Below are 27,887 nucleotides of genomic sequence, written 5' to 3'. Positions count from 1 at the left end.
TTCGATAATGTTTTTGGACTAGTAAATTTAACTTATTTTTTATCAAGTATATCAAAAATATGTTTAAAATTTGATTAACTGAAAACGAAATTCTGAATGAATACAGTAAAAATGAACTAATACAATAAAAATGTGTTATTTGGGTAAATAAACTTACATTTGGGGAAAAAAAATTTGGGATAGTGTGATATGTATGTGTGAAAAATTCTGGATTTACTTCTACCTATTGTTATGTCAGTTCAATTTGGATATCAGTGTTTACAAAGATTACAAAGAGTAACTCCTAAGATTACCGCATTCCTATTTTCACTTCTTCCATAAACTACAAAGCTTTCACATCTGCTATATTGAAATTGATACAGATTTTTGGAGGTTTTCGTTTAGGCAACAAATTGGGCTATTGCAGGAAGTGCCTCTCGTAGTTGTAAATTCAACAAAGCTCAAAATTTGCTCTTTGAATGCAAAATAATCTCGGAACTGTTATGATACAACTAAGCAAGTTCTTCAATCTCAAATGCATTGCGCTTGATTTTGGAGGCATATTCCGGGTATGATGTTGTTTCCCATGACTGGGTGGCATCTGAATCTTCAGAACTACTTTCTTTTTGAGTGAGGTTTGGCTTAACAGACACCAGGTTTTGGAAGGGAAATGGAGGTGGAGAAATTTCAATCTCACCCTCTAGCATCTTCACCACAGTACTCATAAAAGGTCTTTCATCAGGTGAATACTGAACACACCACAGAGCCACCTTTAACATTCTCTCACCTTTCTCCTTCTCTTTCTCCTCAATTCCACAAAGTGAAAGCATCACAGATAACTCATTATTCTCAAACATATCCCATGTCCACTGTGGAAACCACTGTTGTGATTCTCTGTAGCTATCATCAAAATGCCTTCTCCTTCCAACCATCTCAAACAGGAGAATGCCAAAACTATAAACATCGCACTTGTGAGTCACCGGAGAAAGCTTCCACATTTCTGGTGCAGCATATCCCCTTGTTCCTCTAAAGTGTGTGTTTACCGAAACGTTATTTTCTCTGCTGCAAAGCTTAGCCAGGCCAAAATCTGCCACCTTTGCCTCCAAATTCATGTCAAGAAGAACATTCTCTGGTTTGATATCATAATGGATTATTCTCTTTTGACACTCTTCGTGTAAATAAGCAATTCCTTTTGCTGTTCCTATTGCAATCTCAAGAAGCTTCCTCAACTCAATGTCCTGGTTCTGGCTACCAAACAAGTGCTTGTCCAAGGACCCATTTTCCACATATTCATAAACTAGAGCTCTCTTGTCACGGTGGAAGCAGAAGCCATAAAGCCTCACCAGATTGACATGGTAGGTTCTTCCAAGGGTTCCAATCTCTGCTTTTATTTGCTCTTCCATTCCCATGTCCAAACTGTTGATAACTTTTACAGCCACATCATCTCCATTGCACAATTTCCCTTTGTAGACAACCCCAAAAGCACCTGAACCCAATATGGTTGAGTAGTTCCATGTAACTATATCCAGTTCCTCAGGAGAGAATCTGATGGGTTTCTCCTTGTTGATGTTGCTCAGGAATCTTTCCATTGTTGCAAACTCAGTTTTCGAATTTTGAACTGTGGAAGCTGGTGTTATCACTACTTCAACTTCTCTGGTTGAAGGAAATGAATTTGATGTTTTATGATTATTATTCTCTGTGCTAGGAAGCTGGGCATATGCAGGAATTGCTTCCCCTGCCTTCTTTAAGCATTGAATAATGGCATATACTATTGCTATAATAGCTACGAGTCCCACCACCCCAGAAGCTGAAAATTGAAATAAAAGACAAAATTAAGTTTTCTAACCTACCACAAGTGGATTGTGCGGTGGAAATATATGCAACATGTTTCTGTATAGCCTATCTACTTTTCATTGTACCAGCACTTTGCCACAGGATTTGAATTTTTAGACTCTTTTTATATCTAGGAAATATATATAGCTACTAACACTCCATTATAAAGAATTGAAGATTCAAAGTTAAAAAAATTAAAGATGTCCCACTAAAAATTTAATCGAGATGAACTTGAACTGAATCATTAGAGGGTCGAATCTCAATTCATAACAAAAAACAAACATAAGTAGTTTCTCAACCCGTCATGCTCCGTTTCAACATATGTAGTTATTGAAGTGAATATATTACAGGGAGTAGAACAAATATGATAGAATATTTGAAGAGTGCATAATCGACAATCTTTACAAACATAATAAAACGAGTTCTTTTTCGATTAACATAAACTGATACATTAAATTTAGATTTGGAAGACTAATTAAACTTACTTCAAATTGAGAGACAAATAAATTTAAGACTTATGATACACTTACCAATAGACGCTATTATTGTCCATTCCATAAAATGGTCAAACTCGTTTTGCGCTTGAGTCTGAAAATCGTCTTGCGGATGAGTCTGAAAATCGTAAAACTGGACAGGAGGAGAAGAAAATCGAAAACTCATGTTTATTCTCTAAGCTTATGAGCCCGGAGAGAAAACTTAACGATGGAGTTTGGATCAGCAGAAGACTCCGATAGCATGCAAATTTGATATAAAAAGTATTTATGGATAGACAGAGAGAAAGAAGAAACAGTGTCTCTCAGACCAAGTCTGATGTAACTAAACCATTTAATATCACAAGATATTTCGTGTTCGGCTCATTCCGCGTAGTTGACCTTATATGCCAGAAAACGCGTTTTTTCTTTGAATTTCGGGGATAATGAAAGCAATGCTACATAAAGTAATTAGTGTGTTTGTTGGGAATAGTCCAAGTGTGAGTCAAAAAGTCCCACATTGGATAGAAAAGACAAAGTTAAACACTATATAAGAATAAAGACCCATAACAACATTGCCTTAAGGTTTTGGTGTAAAAGTGGTGTCTAAGATCTTATATGTGTAAGACTAATGTCATATAACCATATAGAACCATATATGAAAATATATATAAACCTAGCAGTGGTATCAGAGCCGATGGTTTATATGTGTAAGACTAATGTCATATAACCATATAGAACCACAATCTCTCAATGACCATAACTATGCCATGACCATGACCATAACCTATATGAAATATATATAACCTATCAATTTTTTTGGATACAAGCTAAATAGAAATATATTAAAAGTCTTAATTTTGATAGAATAAATTGATGTGTTTGAATTTTCTTATGTAAGATTTCAATACTCTTTTAACTTGAAGAGGTTCTCCATGAGCATTGCTCAATACTTATAAGAGACACTCAATTTTGGAATCACAAGTTTCAAGAAGACTGAAGTCTACTACCCCACCTAGCTTTGATGCAAGATGTTAACTCACGAAGAAAAAAGTAAAATTATTTGGAGTTACAGAAAAATATGAATGCTTTGTAATCATTCACAAAGCATTCCTAGTGTGGGTAACAGAATGGAAAAAGAAAAAGAGAAACAAAATAATTCGGGACTTAGTCAAAGCTAACAAATTTTCCACATGACCAACAACTTCTACGGATTGATCTTTTGTGTCATCGAATTAAGATTTAGGTAGAGGCTGATTCAATCTCGAACTTAGTCACAACAAGAGAAGAAGGTTCATGGCTGGATTCTGTTACCATCCCTGAAGAGCCTTGAACAGTACTTGTATAAGTGTTGCCAGATGATTCTGGCAGTGGAAGAATCTCATGAATAAGGTGCGGAAAAGGGTTTTGAGGTTTCGGAATTTCAACTGAACCTTCTAACATTTTCACCACAACACTCCTTACAGGTCTTGATTCGTGCTTATACTGAACACATGACAGAGCTACCTTCACCATTCTTTCTGCAGTTTCTTTATTTTGATCATCTATCCCACATGCTACCATCAATTCTTCTGCTTCTTCGGCCTCAAATTTTTTCCAAATCCACATTGGAAACCACTCCTGGCTTTCAGCAAGGTCTATCTCAAAGTTTCTTCTCCTTCCAAGGATTTCAAACAACAGCATCCCGAAGCTGTAAACATCACACTTTTGAGTTACTGGAAAATTTGGCAACCAAAGCTCAGGTGCAGCATAACCAGGAGTGCCTCTACCCTTAGTCAAGGTAATGTGAGTATTTTCTCTGTTGCATAGTTTGGCTAAGCCAAAATCTGCAACTTTAGCATTGAAGTTTCTATCCAAGAGAATATTTCCGGGTTTGATGTCGTAGTGGATAATTCTTTGTTGACACTCTTCATGCAAGTAAGAAATGCCTTTGGCTGTCCCAATTGCAATATCATAAAGCTTTTCAAAAGCTATGGCATTTTCTGGATTAAACAAAAACTTGTCAAGAGAACCATTCACCATGTACTCATAAACCAGTGCTGTGAAGTTTTTTTCCAAACAAAAACCGTAGAGTCGAACCAGATTGAAATGATGAACTTTTCCTATTGTTCCCACTTCAGCCATAATCTGCTCCTGAATTCTGTCTTTAGAATTCGCATGCAGAACCTTGACGGCTACAATGGTTCCATCACTAAAAATTCCCTTATAGACTTTTTCAAAACCTCCTGAACCCATCAAGTAAGAATAGTTATCAGTTGCAATTCTTAGGTGCTCTTCAGTAACCCTCATAACCTTCTCCTTTTCCATCTCGTTTAGAAATTTATTCACGGTGAGTGTCATAAATTGTGAGTCTTTTTGACGAACATCAAAGATGGGCCGTAGCCATATAAAAATACAAAATATCACAAAGGATACACCTGCCATACATTATAGCACTGTTAAGTAAGTCAAACTTCATCACTAAACCATCGAAAAACAAGATCAAAATTGAATATTACTAAAAATTCTCAATGTTACATGAGTCTTATAAATTTGTTAATAAGTTTTGTAAGAAACAATTCTTTTATGTTATTTTTTCTAAGAATTTTAATTGGCAAGTAATTTTTTTGTAAATAATTATTTTTTATAAAATTATAAAATTTGTAAGTATTTTTTATAAAATTTGCTGTTAAAAGTGTTTTATAAAAAATATTTTGTAAAAAAAGATTTTCACAATAAAATTTATAAATATTTTCTATAAAAAATATTTTAAAATAAAATTAACAAAAAATATGAATTATTTTAATAGTGAAAGATGAATTCGAACCAAATAGATTTGGTTAGTTAAAATCATACCTCCTCCGATGATGATTAGCACAGTACTCATTGGGCAATAGATAAGAATTGAATATGTTACACTAAGCGACAAAGTGGAACAAAAGATAAACCAGTGGAATTCCGTAATTCCCAGTTTATTATTTGTTTTGTGAAACTGAGTACTTCTTAATATACGTTAGCCATGCACCATAAAGGTCAAGAAACACGGTTTTCGTGAATTTGGATGAAATTTCCACAGAAAATCCCCCATTGAAACTCTAAATAGTGGGATAGAGGTCGTAAGTGACATTAATTATTCAATGACAAAAGATAAGTAGGTCCGGTCAGAGGCGAAGCTCTGTGGAAGCAGGGAGGGGTCTCGGCCCCCCAAAATTTTGATTTTTTTTATTTATATATATATATATATATATATATATATATATATATATAAATAATATAAAGATATATTTAAAATTTATTAAAATTTTTAAATTGAAGATAATATATATTTAAAATTAATAAAAATTAAAATTTTTAATTCTTTTATTTAAACATAACATTTAATGTAAATATATAATAAAATATAAAATTAAATATAATAAAAAATAAAAATATGTAGGTTTAATTTTTCTTTTGGTTCCTGTTTTTATTTAAAAATTGACACTAGGATTAGGTTAATTACACCAACAAAGCAAATCATTCCTATTAAGAATCTCAATTTTAATAAAAAGATCATTGATCTGTTTTGAGAAATTTATCGAAACTTATCGTAAAAGATCGAATTACATCTGTTTCTCAAAAATCGAGACCAAATTGAGACTAAAAAGAATTGGAGGATCAACTTAACATTTTTAAACGAAAACATGAATAAAAAGAGTAATTAAACCAAATATTTATTAACATAATTTTTATTTTCCTTTTCATTGTCTTTTTAGTTTTTCACAAATTGTAATAATCTCTCACTCTCATATGTCTTCTTTTTGTTTTTAAAGAAAAAAGTTAGAGATAAATTCATTATATTTCTCATTTATCCTCTTTTTTTCCTGTCTCTTGTCTTACTTGATAATGAAAACGTTATTTTTTTTACTCTCATGAGCTTTTTGTATATTCTTTTTTTTTATGAATATAGAAAAAAATAATAGTGTATTATGTATTAATAATAATGAATATATATATTTTTTTAATAATTATGTGTCTTAATTTTTTATTAGATTATGATCAATTATTTTTTGGTATTATTTACAAGAAAGGTATATTGATAAAGAATGAAAGAATAAATTAATCGTTTAAGAGTGATGAAAAAAAAATTAATTATTGACTAAAACAAGATATATTCAACTTCACATATTTTAAAGCATTATACTGATGATAAAAAATGTTCAGTTAAAGAAGTTATTTTTTGAAGCATTATACTAATGATTGAATCTAATGATCTCAAAATTATATTATTTTGGCCCCTCCTACGTTTTTGGTCAAGATCCGCCACTGCGTCCGGTCACAATCAAATCGTAGTATATAGACTGTTACACTCTTACTTTTAAGTAAAAAGAGTTGCACTTAAATAATAATAATAATTTTAACTCTTAGCCTACTAATAACGATTGTTATTATAGCCAAAAGACATTCTTGCTAGTTGCATAATTGTTCTGTGACAAAGAAAACCGGATAACAAAGGGCTCGATCCTAATGGTAGTTTCGAATGCATTATCATGGAAGACCGAATGAAGTCTTCTCTTTTGTCGTTTTATATATGGAAATTGAAGTTCTTAAAGAGTGTGGGGACTATATTAATGAAACTGATACCACTTGTCAGGTTACAGAGGGGGTTTCATTGGGAAGAACAACACAATAAGATTTGAGCCTAACCATATAAGACACTGACACCACTCTCAACCCAAAACCTTAAGGCTATAGGTTTATGAACCTTTATTCTTATATAATGCTCTACTTTCTCATTTATGATTAATGTAGGACTTAAACTCACACTTAGACTTGGATTCCTAACATAGACAACATAAACCTTCTAGCTCTAACTCTCCGCTTTTGGTTTCATGTGTGGACTACATAAACCAAACCCGCGTTTTCTAAATCTAACTATAATTAATAAATTTTGGAAGAGCAACAATATTGTCTCATCATTCTATTGACTTTCTTGTCATCTTACTTGGCACTTTTTATATATTATTTTCCCTCAACCACCGTATTAACTTCTGTACGAATAATGAAAATAATATCGGACAAAAGTATAGAAAAACTGAGGATGTCGGTTCTGCCATTTCGTACATCAACTTGTTGAACTCTATCCAAGAACCCCTTTCAATGTGCTTAATGCTCATTTTACCCGTCAAAAGGAGCACCACTATGAAATGAGCTTCAACTCACAATACAAGCTTCATTTTAGTTGTTTTTTTTTTCTTCTAAATCACAAAAAGATATTTTTAAATACTTAATAGAATTTATATGTTTTCGAAAATATAAAATATATAAGAAATATGTTATGGAAAGAGTTTCTTATTTTATTATCAAATATTAACAATATTTAAATATTAATTTTTGAAGTCTAATTAATGAATAAATATATTTTTTATCTTTATGTATAAAAGTGTTTTTTAAAACTGAAAATTTTCCGAGAATTTAATTTAAATAAAAGATATTAAGTAAGTATAACATTCCTTCTTGCCTTAATTAATATTTTTCAAATTTCAAATTTGATCATCTTTCTTTTGAAGGTTACATTTTCTTATATTTTGCTTGTGGTTATTATTTTTCTTTTTCTTTGGTAATATCATATCTTCGTTCAATTGTATATATTCTTCCATAAACCTTTTCTTCTTTCTTTATTATGAATTTAATGGTACTAAGATGTGTTGGAAATTTTAAAATTTTGAAAGATATGAGAGGTATAAAAGATATAAGAGATAGAGTGTGAGAACCTAGAAAATAGTAGTTTAGAATGAGTAAGTGTTTAAAATAATGGAAGTGGATTATTTTATTATTAAGAAGTCTTAAATATAAATAGAAATCTAATAAACGAGTTTCATTAATTATAAACACTTTATTTCTCTAAGAATTGTTTCTTAAATTTTCTCTGTAATTATTTGTTCAATGATTAGAGACCGTTAGGAGATTCTTACGACATGTCCTATATAAATTGTATAGTAGATTATCTAGTTTATGTGGGATGATTGTATAGGTTCTATGCTTTAAACTATCAGATATGCAATGTTTTATTTTACTTTGTACTCCGCCCAACCTTTGTCATATATTCATCTTTTCTCGGGGGTTCTATATATTAGTACTGATTGTAAAACTAAATAATTATTCAATTACTTATTTGAAATATAAAGATGCAATTCACTTGGTATAGATACATTTGATGAACTCATAAATGTAAAATGAAAAAAAAAAAATTTGTCATCGAACCTACAGATGGATTAACACAACAAATTTATGCAGACGCTAATTCAATCTCGTGGGTCATACCATGTGTGGGAAGTACAGGGACTGATTTGGATACCAATGCTGAAGAGTCAGAACTCACATTTGTGTCGGTATGAGGAGAGGGTGGAACCCAACCCATCAGGTACTGAAATGGGTTTTGAGGCTTTAGAACTTCAACAGAACCTTCCAACATTTTCACCACAACACTCATTATAGGTCTTGCTTCTGGCCTATACTGAACACATGACAAAGCTACTTTAACAATTCTTTCTGCAATCTCCCTATCTTTGTCCTCTACCCCACATGAACTTATCAACTCCTCCACTTCTTCAGCAGCAAATTTTTCCCAAACCAACATTGGAAACCAAACCTGACTTTCTGGAAGGTTAATGTTATGGTTTTTCCTCCTTCCAATGATTTCAAAGAGCAGCATGCCAAAGCTGTAAACATCACACTTGTGAGTCACAGGAAAGGGCAACCAAAGTTCAGGTGCAGCATAACCAGGGGTGCCCCTACCCCCAGTCATGGTTATATGAGTATGGTCCCTGTTGCAAAGCTTGGCCAAACCAAAATCTGCAACTTTGGGACAAAAGTTCCTATCCAAGAGAATATTTCCTGGTTTGATATCGTAGTGGATTATTCTCTGTTGACACTCTTCATGCAAGTAAGCGATGCCTCTTGCAGTACCAATTGCGATCTCATGGAGCTTTTCGAATGATAAGGTCGTGCTTTCATGGAATAGGTACTTCTCAAGCGGGCCATTCACCATGTACTCGTAAACCAGTGCTCTCAAGTGTCTTTCAAAGCAAAACCCATATAGACGAACTAGATTGAAATGATGGACTTTACCAATGGTACCCACTTCTGCCATAAACTGTTCATCAACTCTTTTGTCAGAACTCCCAAGTAGAACTTTCACAGCTATAAGGGTTCCATTACTAAAACTTCCTTTGTAAACAGACCCAAAACCTCCTGAACCCAAATGATATGAGTAATTATCAGTTGCAATCCTTAGCTGCTGATCAGTGAACCTGATTGGCTTCTCCCTTTCCATGTCATTCAGAAATTTATCCATAGTGAGTGTCATAAATTGTTTATCTGGTGTTCCTGTTTGCTTAAATAATCCAGAACCACCATTAACCTGATTTCTTTTTAGGCATACATGCAATACCCAAAAGCAAACACTAATCTTCACAATAAAGACAACTGCATTAAGATCATTAGAGCGTTCAGTCATAACAAAAAGGTCTTGCAGTTGCAGATAAACCAATATAAAACAGAAAATGAAAACAACAAGCATGACAGTTAAAATCCTACCAATCACAATGACAATTACAATTGCGGAATAGCCAGAATGGTTGCTGTTATCTGTCGTTGTACTGGAGGTGTCGGACATTGGAAAAATTATAATAAGAATTCAAACTGCAGTTGATAACACAGGGCAAGGTTGCAGTTTATCTATTATGTTAGTCGCTTATAAAGTGCCTCAAAACGCGTTTTTTTTGTTTCTTGAATTTCGTGGTTATTCCATAGTAAAATTTGCGTACCATACAAAAAAGGTTTGAAAATTAGGGAATGGTGTGGGAAGTCAAAGATGTTTGGAACGATTTAAATACATTTTCATGGGAAGACTAAGTGAAGTATTCTTTTTTCTAGTTTTATATGTAGAAATTAGTGTTCTGGAGTTTTTGTGGGGATTATATTAATTAATCATTAAATGATAGTGTGGTGAAGACTTTGAAGATGTGGGTAGCCTTGAAAACATTTTTAGCAGTGCTGATTGTTGATGACGAAGTGTTATCCTTATATTTAACGTGTGTTGTTTGGTCTCCCAATTTTTCTTTATAGTTTACGTGTGTGAAGTGTTCTTGTTACCTTCACTTTGTTTGATTCTGCATTTGCAACCCCACCATCAATCATATTATATATATATATATATATATATATATATATATATATATATATATATATATATATATATATATATATATATTATTGTATATATAACACAAAAGTCAAAACTATAGAAACCTCATTATTATTCTAAAGGTGATATATATAAAGAGTCCCTTGAATACTATAATTACTCCTAAAAGATATTCAGTAAGTATTAAATCTACACTAAACACTTATATAACACATCATTCAACAGTTTTAAGTCTCATCTTTCTGATTTAAATAAATCAATAAATGAAACTTTCTTTTTATCACTACCATTTAGATCACTCTATAATAATTTCTGGCTGGGTAAGGCTAGTCATATTTTTAAAACTATCATTGCAGCATGTCTTATTGCAGCACTTTGGAATCGCTTCTGTCTCAGACAACTCTAGAATATCCTCTGATTTGTCTTTAAGACAATCAGACTCCAAGGAAGCAATGCTGGCATCTTCTCTGGCATCAGAGCCAGTGACACATTTTTCAGTCTTAGATTGCTCTTGGCAGCAACCAGAACCATTATTTGTTCTGCATGCAGAGTCGTCAAATGTTTTTACCTTTCTTAGACAACCATTGCAAGGTTTCACTATATGCACCTCAATAGAGACAGAGTTTCCGCTTTGGTTTCTCTTGCTCAACTTCAAAAGTCCAGAAGATTCATTCTTGCTTGTAGTTTCTACTTGATAAGTGTCGTTTTTACAACAACCTTTACCACATTTTTCACCAGTAAGAAGCCCTTGTTTCTTAATGCTGCTACTTTCATTGTCAAGTAGAGTCATGGTCAGATCTTCCGAGAAGGTGCCGTACTTAGAACTTGCAGATTTTCTTGCATATTTCGGTTTCTCTTGTAAAATTAACATGCTATTGAGAATCACAAGTAAACAGGTCCCAACATCAGTCAATACAGCAAGCCAAACAATAGGGTATCCTGCAATTGCCAATGCAAGTATTGCACTCTTGAAGCCAACTGAAATAATGACATTCTCAATGAGCTTTCTAGTGGTTTTCCTCGCCAGCCGAATGGTTTCAGGTATCTTTTGAATGTCGTTCGACATAAGAATTGCATTGCCTGTCTCATTTGCAAGAGCAGAACCAGATATTCCCATTGAGATACCAATGTCAGCTGTGGCTAATGCAGGAGCATCATTTATGCCATCTCCAATCATGGCTGTTAGCCCCTCTTTCTTCAAATTCTCAATGATCACTGCCTTTTCTGCAGGTAGAAGCTCTGCGTGTACAATGTCTAGAGCATGGTTCAACTGCACAGAATAAGCTAGTTTTTCTAAGTTTTAATATGGATCAAAAGAAGCAGCATTAATGACCGAACCTGAAGCCTAAGAAAATTGACATTGTTGAGAACAAAGTCTATAATAAACATACTTTTCATTTTCTCATAACATTGTTGGTTAAATAGAGTACACATTACTGTGAGCATACCTGACTCTGAACATACATAGCTGCTTGAGTGCTATCTCCTGTTAGCATGACAGATCTCACGCCTAACAAGTTTAGCTCTTCTATTGCCTCCAAAGCACCTGATCTGCAAGTATCAACTAAGCTGAAGACTCCAACCAGAGTCGGTCCACAATATCGTTTCTGGGTAGAAATTTCATGGCTTTGAGATTGCAAGTGACAATCAACTACAAAGACAATAGAATAGTTCAGTGCATAAACTATCACAAGGGATAAATGAGAACATTGAAGCACAAATAGTATTCAAATAATCTTAAATTGTACCATAAGAGTACTTAACATATACTTCTGAGTTTTTTAGTCTCTGGAAATATATGGAAAATTGTTCAAGTGGAAACTTCATTAGTAATTTCAAAGCCACACAAATAGTGACCAAATAGCAAAGAAACGACATTAGTAAAATGGAAAGCCACACACACTCATTCAGATATTCGAGATTAAAAAGACTACAAGAAATACTTTTGAAACTAAGGACATGGTTTTGTAATCACCTCTTTCGGAGTCAGCCCTAGCACCAATTCTTCTATTGCCAATATAAATATCCTTCCCATCAATTGTACCAAAAACTCCTTCACCAGCAAAATTTTCAAAATTCTCAACATTTTCAGGGATTGGCTTGACAGAATTAGACATTCCATATTCCACTAGTGCAGCTGCCATAGGATGACTTGATTTACTCTCGATACTTGAAACCCTGCAAAGTTTTCATTAAACAAATCAAATTAGTCATAGAACAACTATGAACAATCTAAACAGAGTGTATAGACATTCTTTTGTTTGATTAATAAGTTACCAGTACAGTAAAGTTTCAATGCTAATGTCATCTACAAGAGAAAAATCTGTCACTGTGAACTCTCCTCTTGTTATTGTTCCAGTTTTATCAAAAGCCACTGTCTTAATGCCAGAAAATGTTTCAATGTAATCTCCACCTTTCAGTAGTAACCCATTTGTTGCAGCTTTTGTGAGAGCACAAAAGATTGCAACAGGGGTGGATAGGATGAGAGCACAAGGACATGCACTTAACAAAACCACAATTGCAAGATGAAACCAAGGTTTTATATCAGGAACTTCTAATGCAGCTGGAACCACAGCAATGCTAGCTGAAATCAAAACAACAGCTGCAAGATGATATAAAAATATACAAATATCAGTATTTGCTCTGATAATGTAGGTCTAAAGCATAACGCTGGTGCAATATTTTTTTTACTTTCACAGAGGAAAAGAGTTTCTGAAGTATGTACTTATACTTACCAGGAATATAGTACTTAGCAAAATTATCTATGAATCTTTGTGTTCGAGATTTTCTGCTAGAGGCCTCTTCAACAAGTTTTGACATTCTAGCCACCACCGTGTCTTTTGCCAGCACTGTAGTTTTCACACTTATATATCCTGGGATGATATACAACCAGAATTAGTTAAGCTTGTTTTGGTAAAAGAAAGTTGAAAGATAAAGAATAGAGATACTTGACCATTCACATTAATAGTTCCAGCCCACACTACTGAATCAAACTCTTTGATCACAGGTAATGATTCTCCTGTTAACATCTTTTCATCAACTTCACACTTTCCTTCCACCACGATTCCATCGAGAGGAATAGCATCACCCGACTTGACTGCAAGTATGGTGTTGATGTTAACATCATTGACGTCAACACGTTCCCCAGTTTCAGCAATAACAGCCTTTTGTGGAGCCATGCTAGTCAAAGAGGACATTGCAACCTTTGCCTAAAGTACAGATTTAAAATGTCAAACGCTAACATAAAGTAGGTCTTACAGAGTCTGTTCTTCAATCAGTACTTGCATAGTAGCACTAAGCACTAATCTGTGTTTATGAGTCTGAACAAATAATAATTAGTTTTAAGTACAATAAGTTAATATACAAATGGACTAAGATTGAGTTATGATCAAGTAGGAAGAGTTACTTAATTAAGAAAATGCAGCAAACATTTAGGGAGAAAGGGGGAAATGATGTCCCAAACCTTGTGAGTTGCTCTTGTCTCAAGCCATTGAGCAATGGAGAATAAGAAGATGATGACACCAGCCTCCCAAAAATCTTGTAAAGCAGCAGTACTACACACTGCAAGATATAAAAATGAAACATAAGAAACAGAACATTTTTTCCATATAAACTCACAAGTGCTGTTATTTTTTTGAGTGAGGAATCAATAAATTAGAATTCAAACCGAAGTACCTGCCAATAGAACCAGAATGTTGATATTAAGAGTAAGAGCCTTAATGGATGCAATGGCCCTGAGTAGAACCTTAGGGAAGCCAATGACAACAGAAACAAGTGCCAACCATTCCAAAGGGTGATATATATATTTCAAGAAAGAAAGTGCCAGAAACAACCCACACACCATTGTCGTTAAATCTGGCCATTTCTTTTCATTATCAGTTTCTCCCTGCAGTCTCAAACTAGCTTCAAGCCTTGCAGCATTCAGTGCATCAGCTGATGCAATCAAACAACAAAGATAAATGAATTCTCGGGTCTATTACTGGAAAATAAAGTAATGACTTTCTATAAGATTTTTTCCCTCCTTTAGGAACAGAAAATAGACTAAAGCAAAAACGTGAACATGAACAAGAAGAATTTAAAAAGTAAAATTGCATCATGAACTGAGAAAAGCATATAGTAACAAACCCCATAAATCCAAGCAATATAGGAAGCTATGAGCTATATATCACATAAAGATTAAAGAACCAGTCAACTTCTCTCGTGATCATAACATATATTTAAATCGATGACCAACCCCTTTGTTAGAACCAAAGGAAAGTGAAGAGAAAAGGGTACAGAAATCACCTATTTGTGAATCAGAAATGAAGAGAACATCATGGACAACAGTGACTGTTCGTGTAGGGACTATCACAGTGACATGTTTTACGCCATGAAGAGGCTTCACAATTCTTTCAACCAGTGCTGCTTCTGTAGCACAGCACATTCCCAACACTTCGAAGCTGCTTCTCTTAATATTTTCTGCCATTTTCTTCTTCACTATGAGTTTCAAAATGAGCAAAAAAAAAACAGGGCATAAAACTTTCAAAACTAAGTAAAACACAATAGCAGTTCGTGCCTTCCCTAGTAGTTACGTCTCCCTAGTTTATTCAATAGAACGAGTAAACACTTATTTCTCAAAATATATAATTAACTTCTTGACCAAATAGATGGATATTGATATTATAACGCCTTTGAAAGTTTAATTTAAATTTTAAATTTATTTTAAAAAAAATGCTTTCTAATAAAATTGTTAGATAGGATAATATATAGGTCTATTTAAAGTTTTAAATAAATTAAGTAGTGTATGAATTCAAGACTTATAATCAATAAAAATTTGATAATACCCAACACTTTGTTTTAGATAGAACCTTCAACTTTCTTGTGGGTTTAAATTTCATGATCACATAATTACCCAACTGAATATCCAACTTGCGTGCATGTTAAGCCTATAACATTTACTAGACCTAATTTCCCCAACTAGGTCTGTTTATGGTTTGTGCACTACAACGTAAGAAGATAACGGTTGACTTTTGCTGGTTGCAAAGATATTGGTTGACATCTGTACTTAATAAAATATTATACGTCTTTCATAGACCAATAAAAAAATCATATACAGGTCCTCTTTGTAGTCTTACAATATCGATTGTACGTAATTGCATGACATGCAATCTAAAAGTAGCATATGCATACTCATGAAACAAATATTTTCTTGTTATAACATCTTTAAATCTTTCACCAGAGACCTTAAAATAAAAAATCAATAAAATCTTGTAGTTGTTTTAAATTAGAGTTCATTAAAAATAACATTATATATATGAATTAAGTGTACACAGTTTATTATAGCATCAGATAGAGTCTCATAAAACACATTCAATTTATAATGTTTTTAGGACTCTGACCAACGTAATTAAGAAAACCAAATATACGTAACCACTAGTTCGATATGCGTGATTCATTCATCTTTCCAAGCATGTTATTAATTATTTTATAGTTGCACTTATTTTATATATCACTTCTCTTCAGACGTATTATTAAAGAAAAGTGATTCATTACCATTTAGCAGACAAAATAAAAAACTTCTTTACTGAACAAGACGCATAGTTCATGACGTCATCTACAATAAAGTATTCAATATTTAAATCATTTAAAATTAATTTTATGATATTGAATTGAACATAAATTTATTTACTAAAGTAATATCAGTATCATTCAAGATCTATTTTAGTTAAATTTATTAAGTCTCTAATATAATTCATTATTGAGTTTTATAATAGTATTTTAAATTAAAAATAAAAAAGTATAACTTAAATAATAATATTCTGAGTTAATTAATGGAAATATCACTATCCTTAAATCACTAACTAAAAAACTCGAATTATTATCAATAGTTTTATCATCACTACCTACCTTCTTTTTAAGTTATTACACAAACTGAGTTTCAATACATTATTTTAAACAAAACTTGAAAGGTATACGTTTGTCATGTTTTTGTTTAAGATTCTTACTTCCTAAACAAATTAGAGGCATGTTTTGGGGGCAAGTTAAACAACCACATATTATGTATGCAATATTTTATTAATCAAATCCATTTCGAACCTATATTTCCTGTCCAAAATGTCTGCTGGTTCATCCACTACCATTACTTTAATTTAGTGCTATTATTACTTTTATATATATATAGACAGATGTTGAAAGTTTTGTATTAATTAAAAATAAAACAATTTCATAATATACAAGTGAGGTACAAATCTTACTTACAAACCGGTTTTGTATGGTTGAATTAAGTTTAAAATTCACTTCTACCATGTCATTAGTATATAATTGAAGTGCAAACTTTACCTTACAAATTTTAATAAATAAATCACATATTTTTAAACTAATTTTAAAATAAACTATTTTTCATGGAAAACGGAAATAAACGAATTCTAATAGTCTGATATAACTGTAAAGTGGAAGATATTACAATAATAACTTTTTCAGAGAAAAAAGGTATATTAAATAGTTAAAAAGTATAAGCTCTTGAAAATTATTGAAGCTTTAGTTAATTTTTTAGTGATTAGTTTACTTATATAAATACAGCAGTCAATACAATTTTTGAACAGAATCTTTGTTCCTAACCGTCATAATTTATACCTTGGATGTATGTCTGGACCAGATTCATAATTTCTAGGATAAGATTTGTTATATTATTATAATATTTTATAGCGTTATAAATTTATTATTGTGTGTCTTTGCTGGGTTGAGCTACACCACACTACCTAACCCTTTTATGAACCTCCAGCTGTTAAAGTAAACGGTGACTCAAAATTAATATATTTTCTGCTTGTTTTATTTATGTATATTTTTAAAATTATAATTTATATTTTAACAAGTAAAAGCTTAAGATAGACTATTATCATTTAATTATTTTCACTTTAAACTAAATTAATTATTCCGCACGTTTAATGACACAAAAATAATAAAATTACTATAAAAAAGAAAACCTCTAACAATTTTTTGAGTCTTAAATAGGAAAGGATAATAACATAATTTATGTAACACATACGTTATATAGAGAGAGTGAAAGGAACTAATTAAAAACATAAACTATATATATGTATGAAAAAGCTGGACAATATTATTACAATCCTGAATTCACTTGTCTTATATTTTATTTATTATTTATTAAAAACATACATATTTTATGTGAACTATTTTACGATTTTTAAAAAAAATGGAAAAAAAATGTTCTACTTGTTTTAATGTGAATTTTAAAAGTTTTTACAAAATATTTAGAAAGAATTTTCACCAAATTTTATTTGTAATTTACATATCCATAATATCTTTCATATTTTTTTATATCTTTTTTAAGCTGGGAGTAAATGTAAAAAGGTCATCAAAATATATAATAAGTTAAGTTAGAGTTTAAAGTTTAAATCTTTACAAAAACTAATATTATAAATTGTTAGAAGTGAGTTTTAAGACTAACTCAATCTTACAAAATCGAGTTATAAGATGAGGATTGCACTCACTTATATATATTGTGAATCAATCTTATCTTTAGTCGATGTGGAACTTCCAACACACTTTTTTACACCAAAATATATTCATCTCATATGTGGATATGAAATTAGTGGGTGATCATTATCACGAGTCTTCAACAATTATATATGCATAATTTGAGCATAGAAAAGATGAGTGCATTGTAAACTTGTTTCTTACTTAAGAATAAACATAAATAGGTTAGGAATTGCTGGTGGCTGGGCCATTCAGCATATGGATCCCTGCCCATACACTATTATGTCAAACTTGAAGGTTGAGTTGTATCTTTATTGCTATATAGTACATGTTTGCTACATGTTGGAAGCAACGGGTCTTTAAAGGGAGAACATCAATTTGTGAGAAATAATATCTTAATACAATAGATTTTCCTTTTAGTTCAATTTTTTTTATTTAATATAAAAATTATACTCATACTTAGGTACTTAAGACGAAAACCATATCTAATAGCTCTTATTTATTTTTTTAATATAAGTATTTTTTTTAGTTTCTAAATTTTAATGTAAAATTCAATTCATTTTTATTCAATATAATTTGGTCTCAAATTTTAAAAAATAATAAATATAATCCTTTTGATCTAATTACATTATTTAACGTGTCAAATGCGTTTTTCAGCTGACAATAAAGTAAGAATGTATCAAATGTCGTAAACAACTCAAATCATGAAAAACATTAGACAAAAGTTTAACGTAATTAAATTAAAATGAGTATATTCATTTATTTTTAAACTCTAAGAACCAAAATATATTAATATTTTGAATAAGAATGAATTTCAATTTTATGTTAAAGTTAAAGTTTAGAGACTAAACACATGTTTAAACATTTAATATATATTGTGACAGACCTCTTTCTGATTATTTTGGCTAACATTTCCCATTCAAAATTATGAAATTCTATAAAAAAAAAAAAAAAAAAGTATCAGTTTTTTCGATGTATTGAATGTAAAGCTTGTTGGATAATACTGAAACACTTTCTTTAATACTGTTACATTTTGGTTAAATGCTTGTATGGTATATCTTGCAGTAGTGATGATTTTTTTCTGTGAATCATCACAGCAGAAAATGACGATGCAATGTCATGTTCTGCATCTGAAATTCATATTGTATTTATTATCATATTTACAAGGAAAAAAGGGTAGGGTCGAGATGGAGGGAAGTTATGAGTTGGATTATGATGAACATTTGACATCCTCATAAATACAGAAAAGAAAAGAAAGAAACACTACGTTATATGGATTGATTAAAAGGGAACAGAAAATGCAGAAGAGGCTTTTTCTGCCCCTTCATATTTATGTAACAATATGCATATATCTACAAGTTCATGAAAGTTGGAGCAAACTGTTTTACCCTAAGTACTTCCAACTGAGTCAGGTAGAGACATTGAAAAGGAAGTGTCATGTGCATATTCCAGATCCTCAAAACCCCATAACTCCACTTCTTCTTCCTTCTCTTCTGCCATTTCCCACTTCTCTTTATCTATTTCCCACTTCTCCATTACCTCCACCACCTGTCACCACACACACAAAAATAATCAAAAATAATTGGATCATCTAAAGGAGAATTGAGATCCCATATCAACTAATAACAAAACTCAATTTTATAGAATTGAGTTAGATTTAATTTTTCTTGCTTAATTGATAGTGTATTACATTTATCTCAGAGTTCAGATTCTTTAATAATTTTTTGAATGTTATCCTCTTCCGGTCAAGATTAGTGATAATCAGTATATTATGCAGGTACAGTAGAAGAAAAACACACAAAAATCAGCAGAGAATCCGAATTCTTTATCCTATTATACCATTTGATATGGGATAGCAGTTGCATTAATTTGAGTAGTAAGTAACAAAATTATTTTCTGGAAATTAATACAAGAGAGGAAGCTGCTATATAGCAGTTATTTATTCAATGTTTTAATTGAAGCATGAGACTTAGATAAATTTCGTTGTAGTTATAGAAAAAAAAAGGCGGGGGGACCAGTCACAGACACAGACTATTCTACCTAAAAAGCATTATACAATACATAATAGTTATATAGTTTTTTTATAAACATTAAATAGTGTTACTTATACAATGCCGTGGTGGTTACACCAGTGGCAGTTATTATCCTAGTCTGATGAACAAAACAAAGTTATTGATTAGTTTCAATAAAAAAAATAACAAGTAAAAATAATGGTGATTATCTGTTAGATAACAGGTCAGTCTCATACATAAGAATGACTAATGAAAGAAATCAATATTAAAATGTTATCAGCCACAGGCACCAGTAATTGTCACATTAGTAACGTTAAATTTGAGAATCAGTACTAAATCTTTCCTTTGACTTGGACATTCTGAGCCAAAAGGACAAAGGTAATCCGAGTCTAACCAAATAAATGAAAAGTTTAACAAGAATACACTGATATTGTAAATGAGATTATTTTATTCTTGAAAATTAATTAAATATGTTTGTAGTCTTTTATAAATAAGACAATATCCATTTTTAGTCTCTTTTTCATGTAGCATTTATAAAACAAGACAGATGACATCCTTATTTTCATAAAAATGGAATCAAAAGAGCATAAGGATTGGATTCAGAATGGAAATAGTGTATTCATTTTTAAGTTGAAACCAGCATTCAACTTGAATCCTCTAATATATTTTTTCTAGCCACATTCAACTTCATAGAAAGTTGTAAAATCCTGAATACAAACACATCTTCTGATAAATTCCCATTAAAATTTGTTTGGCTTCATAAACATAAGATTTAAAGAAAGTGAAAGTGATACGAAAGTTGAGGAACAAATGTGTTTGAGGTACCTCACTCATGGTAGGTCTGCAAGTTGCAGATGCCCGAATGCACAGGGATGCAGCAAAGGCTACTCTATTAAACTGTGTCACATCATAAGCCCCTCCAAGCCTTGGATCTACCACTTTTTCTATCTCCCCTTTGTTTAGTATTGGTTTAGCCTACATATCAAGTCATAGTAGAAAAAATGTTTAAACAATGTAACACTAAACAAGAACACAATTAGTCTAGCCTAAACCTAGACCAGCCAAACAAAATGTCTGGTTTTGCATGAAACACGACCATTAGAATTAAGTGCTTAAATAACAAGAGTTTCAACATCAATACCCAGCTGTGCACGCTTTGGTGAGACCCATCCACTGGTTTCCTTCCAGAGAGGATTTCAAGCAAGAACACACCAAAGGCAAATACATCTGTCTTCTCATCCACAACTCCATGCATGTAGTACTCTGGTGCCAAATGCCTAAAAAAGATAGTAACAAATTCACATTTATACTATGTTTATATGATGAAAAATTATGAATCACGTAAGGTAATAGAAAATAGAGTACCCAAATGTGCCTTCTATTGGGGCTATTGAATGGTGAGTCCACTGAGATGGAAGCCACCTTGCTAGTCCAAAATCAGATATCTGCCAGAATGCAATCAAAAAAGGAAGAGTAAAGCTATCAAAATCACTTTTTGAGACACAGATTGAACTGATGAACACAAGTAGAGTACAAATTGAAAACCTTTGGTTCAAAATCTGCTGTTAACAAAACGTTTGAGGCCTTGATGTCCCTATGAATTATCCTCCTCTTGCAACCTTTGTGCAAGTAGTGAAGGCCACGTGCTGTCCCAAGAGCTATCTTATACCTTGTTTTCCATTCTAAAGGAGGCAAGTTCTCATCTACACAGGAACATCCATCCACACACTAATTATTAAGATCCTTTCTTTTTTTCTTTTATGCAACACAACATCATTTGACAAATTTTGCAGACCAAAACACAGTTAAAGAAAAAAAAGTACTTTTATTTTTTCATTTTCTGTTCCTTTCATTTTTGTTGGATGCTATTAATGTACCGTGAATAACAGAAGCAACGGAACCAACGGTGGATAGCTCAAAAACGAGGTAAAGTCCATTGTCAATGCAACACCCGAGAAGAGGCAACACGTTGGCATGGCGCACGTGACCTATTGTGCCGATCTCTATCAGAAACTCCTTCTCCTTTCTCTCATCAGTTGAAGTTCTGGTGAGCCTCTTCACCGCAACTTCCTCACCACCACGCAACGTTCCCTTATAAACCTCTGCATACCCTCCTCTCCCAACCAAATTCTCTGCAAAACAAGAAAAAAAAAAGTCAAAACAAAGAAGCTTAGTATATCAAGCAAAAATGGTAGACTGAGATCAAGGCTTTGAACAAAGGTCTTCATTTGAGCCAACTTCAAGGCTTTTAGAGTTTCTAAGATTGCAACATGTCTTCACTTTCGGAGTTTCTTGACCACAACATGTGTTACAATTTTGCATTATATCGGTGATGAAAATGTAACCGTAGGTTAACTCTGCAACTGCAAGTTGAAAGTACCTGAGCAGAAAGCATTGGTGGCATCAAACAACTCTTTAAAGGAGAAGCATTTCCAAGAGGGTCTTGGAGGGTGCTCTTCACATGAAGGAGCCACCAACCCAACATCGTTTTCTTCCCCAAACCCGCGTTTTCCAAACGAGAAAAGCCTCTTGAAGCTGTTGCCCCGAATATACTTCATTGCAATAGTCACCAAACAGGGGACTCTGTTTTTCACGCAGAGCAGAAACAGAGAGCACAAGTTTTTGTTCTTGTGACGTGAATGAAAGAGAACAACGCGGTTTTTTGAGAGTGAAGAGAGAATAAGTGCAGTGCATGTGTATTTTGAAGTTCGTTAGCTACTACTAAATGCGCTGTCTCGTATAAACAGGGAATGACAGAGCCTCTTTTTTTCTTGTTCATGACGTATATGGCAACAGAAGCTAACAGATCTGACACTTCAGAACATGACAAAAAATATTGCTACAACCAACAAAAACAACTGCTACGACTAGGTATTCTTCAAAAAACAAAAACCATAAAAATATGTTCTCAGTTTTAATATTTTAGACAATCTTTGTCAAGATTCCTATTTAATCGTATCGATAAATTTGATTTTCAGATCTTAAAATTGTGTTTATGTAATTTCTATCCGACTATTTATTAAATTAAAATACTCAAAAGTAATACTAAATTTATCAATATAAAATATATACCCTTTGATCGTGTTTCACTGAAATTATAGAGAAATCTACTAATTCTTAATGTACTTGACTCCTCATTTTCAACTTATTTTAATTGTAATATTTAATGAGAAAACATTTTATATGTATTAATGTGTCTATTAGCATCAAGACATTAGTTATTAAGAAATAAAATTAATCAAATAATAATTTGTTTACCCTAAAAATATTAGACTCGCTAATTTCTTTTATGATTTTTCTTTTAGTCCTTAAATTGAAAAAAAAAATAAAACTACCTTTATTTAAAAAGAATGTCTCTAGTTGATAAATATTTTTGAAAAACTTTTTGATAAATATTTTTTAAAAAGAAAATATATTTGTTTTCCTTTTATATTTGTTTTAAAATATTTTTAAATTTTATCAACTAAGTTTTATTAATATTTGCAAATTTAATAAATATTTTGGTCCTCATAAAATTTTATTTGGTATTATAATCTAAAATATAAACAATTATAATTTATTTCAAAGTATTTGAAATCGAAGAAATAATCATCTCCTAATATTAAATATTTGATAATATTATGTTTTCTTTAAATTTACTGTAATTTTTTATTGTTTTATAAAAATTAATATTGAAGTAATAAGAAAATAAATATGAGTACGATATTATACCTGTTACCTAGATAAAAATGAAACAAAAATTTGATACCTTTAAATTTAGATACGAGTATATAAATAAATTTTTTTTACAAAAATATATGAGATAACAAAACCATCTCTGCCATCTGCAATGTCCCGTTGTCATCCCCGTTTGAAATACCTATCATGTTAAGTAGCTTTATCATGACAAAAACATATGTTTTATGTAACCTAGCCATGTTAACATTTTGCGCATATTTCTAAACAAAATATTCATGTTATGTCCGTTTAACTGGGTCAAGCTACCTTTTTCAGACCTAAAGATTCCATTAGAGAATAATGATGAGCCTACTTTCAGGTTTGCTTCTATTTAAGGAGAAAGTTCCATTTATTGCTTAATTATTAAAAGTTAATCTGACATTGAGAACTCAAATTGTTGTTTTCTAATTTATGATTACGTACTTATATATGGCTAAGCATGATGATTTAAGAATATAAATAAATTTCTCCAACTTAAGACGATTTGAATTAGGTAAAATTTCTGATTGTAGAACCATGTTGCGACAAATATAGTAACAAAGTTGTGATTTATACGCCAATTGTAATCCGAGTCCCCACTAAAAAGTGAGAGATTCTTATTCCATTAATCAGTTCATCAATTAGTGACGTAATTTGCGTACCTTTAATACCAACTTCTTTATTTGCTTTTCTTTTTCTTTTTCTCTTTTTTTCGTATTAACTTCAAATTTCAAAATGTCAATTCATATTCATAGTTTTTCAGAATTAAAATGAAGTATAATTTGGAGGGAAACTTCATCTACGAATCAAATTCTGAGCTAGCTAGTATCTTTTTTTGTAGGTACGTAGTAACATATATAAAAATTAGGTTATAGTTGGAATGAAATTCCCAATGGATTAGGTTATGGTTGGAATGAAAATCCTAAAGGATTAGGTTATAGTTGGAATGAAATTCCTATTACGATATTGTTTATTTTATTTTACAATTAAAATTAATGTATAACTAAAATTATTTTGAGTAGATATAGTAACTCTCTAAGTATGACTAGTTGAAATGAGTACTTAAAATTTTAATTCAAAAGAAGATGTAACCATTGATAATTATTTTTATATATAGGTCTACAATTATATTTATATATGACCCAAAAAAGAAAGTTTCATATGTACTTATCATGAAAATAGTTTTCTGTGCAAACTTTGAACATATATATATATATATATGTGAGATTAACTTCGATTTTTATAAAACAGTGAAAATGTGGTTTATTTAATTAGTACTTTCTTTTATGAATGGTTAGGTCTTTGTTCATCCAACTTTCAAAGAGACAATCAATGATTTTCTTGTTGATGTACCATTTCACGTTTCTTTTAAGTAGATTTTTCTTTTATTTAAGATATATTTCACAATTTTTCCATAAAAAAAATTTAAGAAGTAAATATAAAAGAGAAAGAAAAATACATGAATAAATTAAATTGTAAAAGATTTCTCAGATATTTTAAAAGTTTTTAGAATTATTATTGAAATTAATTTTATTCTTTTCTTATTTATTTTTAGTAGAAGTTTTTGTTGATGAAGATAAGTCATAAAAGTAGTTTGTTTTCTCCACAATAAATAGGTCACAGTGCTTTGATTCAGAATTATTTGGTTAGGTTTTGTCATATGTGCTTAAAGTTTCAACTGAATCTGGACTGAAGCACATGGAACAGTTTCATGCTGAATCTACAGAAAACCCAAATTATTCTACACTTGTAAACTTTCGAAAAAAGCCATTGTAATATTTATTATTTAAAAAGTCAATGCATTTATTTATATCTTTAAAAAAGGACACGTATTACTTGTATTTAATATTTTTGTTTTATTTTCTTGACTATTGTCTAAAAACATCTTCTATTTTAGTCCTCAAAATTTTCTATTTATATATATACGAGTTTGTAAAAGAGAAGTATATATGATATTAATATTTGTAGTGTCTATGATCTATGTATAATTTATTCATTGCAAGCATGCACATAGAAAGGTGTGATCATAGTTTATCTCATCTATATAATCTCTATATTTAATATGATATATTGTTGTTCAATTATTATAAAAGTAGAATTAATTAATAGTTGGAACTTTGGAGTTCTCACAGATGAATTTGTTTATGTATAAAAGATGAAGGAATAATGAATGATTAGTTTGAATGATGATTTGGTGGTTCTGGTGAAGAGTGTATTGTATACACATGTTTTGTAGATAATAATTTTTTATAAAACCACGAAACCAAAATCTCTTGTCTGAATGCAGTAATAAGTATTGCATATAGAGACAAGTGGAGACACCAAAAGGCATGAACATGCTTAAAGGCTAAAAGTTCTCACATAATCATTAATCTTAATAATACATTAATTAAACTCTTCCACCTCTTTGTCTTAGGACCTTTGGAGTAAATCATTCACTTGCATAATTATAGCCTCCTCTCTATTTTCTAATTTTAGGGCAAAGAAGCCAAGTTGTTTCGATTGTTCAGTTCAAATAATAACTTTTATTAACCATTTTTCGATCATTGATTTCTTCGAGAGACTTCATTTGATCCACCAATTTTAACAATCTATTAAATTATTGATTCAAAATTTCTTTTTTTTTTTCTTCTTTTTCTTCATTCCCAAAATATAAGATATTAAACCTTAATTATTCTCACCTTTGAATCTTCTTCAAAGTTTTGTTGATGAGTTTCACACACTTCTTTTTGGTTTTTGTCCTCGTGGTCATTAAAAACACGAATTATCCTAAATAACTTATGATTTTTTTTTCTTCAATTTTTCATGTTTTACAACTATAGTAGCTTAATATTCATACCTTATTTGTACGTCTAAGACATCTAAAGAGTTTAACACAATCTTCATTTTTAGCATCTAAATATCATAATTTTCTCTTTCAAATAATGAATTTAAACACTTTTTATAAATTATGTTGCTAGTTGTTTAAGTGTTATTTTTTATAATCATTCTTCACTTCATTTTGCAGCAAGAATTTGCAACTTTGATACCACCTTCTTGTAGAATTCCACAAATATAATGTTGGTACCTACCCAAGAAACTAAGTCTTACGTACAAATTGTATAAAAAAATTAGAATAAGATAGAGATAATTTGAGATCGAATAGCTCTTTATCTTGATTTTCTTTTACTTTCTAAAATACATTTTTCACTTTTATATATACAGTGAAAAATATATTGTTATAACAATTTAAATATTAAAAGTCACACAAAGAACACATTAGGGAACACTTCTACTCAAATGCTCCTCTTTTTTTCTTTTTTTTTTTTTTTTATTTACGAAAGCTCAATGGTATTCACCATTTCTAGAAAAGTTATCACATTCTCATAGTTTCATTTTCCATCTTAGTGTTTGATAGACATGGTAACTAATAGATTAAAACATTTGAAATAAAATTATAGAAAATGATTTGCATATAAAATTATGAATTCAATGTGTAGTCACGAGCTGAAGCACAATACTAATTTTAAATACAGCAAGACTTTTTATGGCGCGTGTATGGCCACCCGTGAGACATATTAGACCATATAGTCTTGGAAATTGGGAAAGAAAGTAACTTTCATAAAAATTGAAACTGTTCTACACAACATGTTATTTTAGTTTTCTTAATTTCTCTTCTTCTTTTTTTTTCTGTAACCTTCACAATTCACTTTTTTTTTTTCTAACATAACAATGAATCAAACTGTGATTTGTTTAATGTCTCTCTAAAGATGCATATGTATCTGCAAGACACATAGTGGCTCAATGGTTCATTTGAGGATATGGTTAATTACAAAGAGAATGACAATATAATATGTTTCCTCTTTAATGGAAAACAAGAATTTTTTTTTTTTAATGTGTAAGGTTGTTCGATTTTATAATTTCAAAAGAAGTTGTTATTGCCAAATGAATTCCAATGCATCGAAGGAAGAAGGAAAAAAATTGTTGCTTTCAATGTAAAATGTTTTTTACTTTCTTAATTTTAGTTCGAACGTGCAATCATACACTTTGTACTAGTTTTTAATCTTTCCAAGAAATACAAGAGCTACCAAAGAACAGCAAGCACCCAGTTAAAGATGTTGGTAGTTGCTGTCTCAGCGCATGAATATATTGAACTACTCTTAAAACCTGAGTCTTTCTTATAAAAACAAGGGTTAAATATATTTTTGTCTCTCAATTTTCAGTAAATTTTAAAATTAGTTTATTTTAAAATTTTGGACCAATTTAGTTCTTCATCTT

The 27,887-nt window shown here is 31.0% G+C and overlaps 5 protein-coding genes across 5 annotated transcripts; all 5 read right to left on the bottom strand.

Moving 5' to 3' along the window:
* Positions 1-112: 112 nt before the first annotated feature.
* LOC114164104 (LEAF RUST 10 DISEASE-RESISTANCE LOCUS RECEPTOR-LIKE PROTEIN KINASE-like 2.2) lies at positions 113-2,640 on the bottom strand. Its single transcript, XM_028048628.2, has 2 exons — positions 2,343-2,640; positions 113-1,786 (listed from the first exon to the last, which is right to left on the bottom strand). Exons 1-2 carry the CDS (start codon positions 2,470-2,472, stop codon positions 492-494), a joined length of 1,425 nt encoding a protein of 474 aa, XP_027904429.1. The 5' UTR covers positions 2,473-2,640; the 3' UTR covers positions 113-491.
* A 468-nt stretch (positions 2,641-3,108) lies between these two features.
* LOC114163054 (G-type lectin S-receptor-like serine/threonine-protein kinase At1g34300) lies at positions 3,109-5,218 on the bottom strand. The gene is made up of 2 exons (XM_028047107.2): positions 5,118-5,218; positions 3,109-4,699 (listed from the first exon to the last, which is right to left on the bottom strand). Exons 1-2 carry the CDS (start codon positions 5,146-5,148, stop codon positions 3,525-3,527), a joined length of 1,206 nt encoding a protein of 401 aa, XP_027902908.2. The 5' UTR covers positions 5,149-5,218; the 3' UTR covers positions 3,109-3,524.
* A 3,190-nt stretch (positions 5,219-8,408) lies between these two features.
* Positions 8,409-9,995, bottom strand: LOC114163052 (rust resistance kinase Lr10-like). Its single transcript, XM_028047105.2, has 2 exons — positions 9,837-9,995; positions 8,409-9,725 (listed from the first exon to the last, which is right to left on the bottom strand). Exons 1-2 carry the CDS (start codon positions 9,913-9,915, stop codon positions 8,527-8,529), a joined length of 1,278 nt encoding a protein of 425 aa, XP_027902906.1. The 5' UTR covers positions 9,916-9,995; the 3' UTR covers positions 8,409-8,526.
* Positions 9,996-10,534: 539 nt separating this feature from the next.
* Positions 10,535-15,006, bottom strand: LOC114163051 (putative inactive cadmium/zinc-transporting ATPase HMA3). The gene is made up of 9 exons (XM_028047102.2): positions 14,731-15,006; positions 14,122-14,379; positions 13,910-14,007; positions 13,400-13,655; positions 13,182-13,319; positions 12,724-13,048; positions 12,422-12,624; positions 11,895-12,097; positions 10,535-11,716 (listed from the first exon to the last, which is right to left on the bottom strand). The coding sequence occupies exons 1-9, from the start codon at positions 14,909-14,911 to the stop codon at positions 10,742-10,744; spliced, it is 2,637 nt and encodes an 878-aa protein (XP_027902903.1). The 5' UTR covers positions 14,912-15,006; the 3' UTR covers positions 10,535-10,741.
* Positions 15,007-19,110: 4,104 nt separating this feature from the next.
* LOC114163053 (putative receptor-like serine/threonine-protein kinase At5g57670) lies at positions 19,111-22,744 on the bottom strand. The gene is made up of 7 exons (XM_028047106.2): positions 22,315-22,744; positions 21,812-22,066; positions 21,480-21,637; positions 21,300-21,379; positions 21,076-21,211; positions 20,760-20,909; positions 19,111-19,470 (listed from the first exon to the last, which is right to left on the bottom strand). The coding sequence occupies exons 1-7, from the start codon at positions 22,490-22,492 to the stop codon at positions 19,312-19,314; spliced, it is 1,116 nt and encodes a 371-aa protein (XP_027902907.2). The 5' UTR covers positions 22,493-22,744; the 3' UTR covers positions 19,111-19,311.
* Between the last annotated feature and the right edge of the window lie 5,143 nt (positions 22,745-27,887).

Source organism: Vigna unguiculata, chromosome 9 (genome assembly GCF_037176805.1).
Source record: "Vigna unguiculata cultivar grain cowpea cultivar isolate G323 ecotype 2 chromosome 9, ASM3717680v1, whole genome shotgun sequence".
In the NCBI taxonomy this organism is placed as follows: domain Eukaryota; kingdom Viridiplantae; phylum Streptophyta; class Magnoliopsida; order Fabales; family Fabaceae; genus Vigna; species Vigna unguiculata.
The sequence above is the reverse complement of the archived record's forward strand: the minus strand, read 5'-3'. Positions and strand labels throughout refer to the sequence as shown.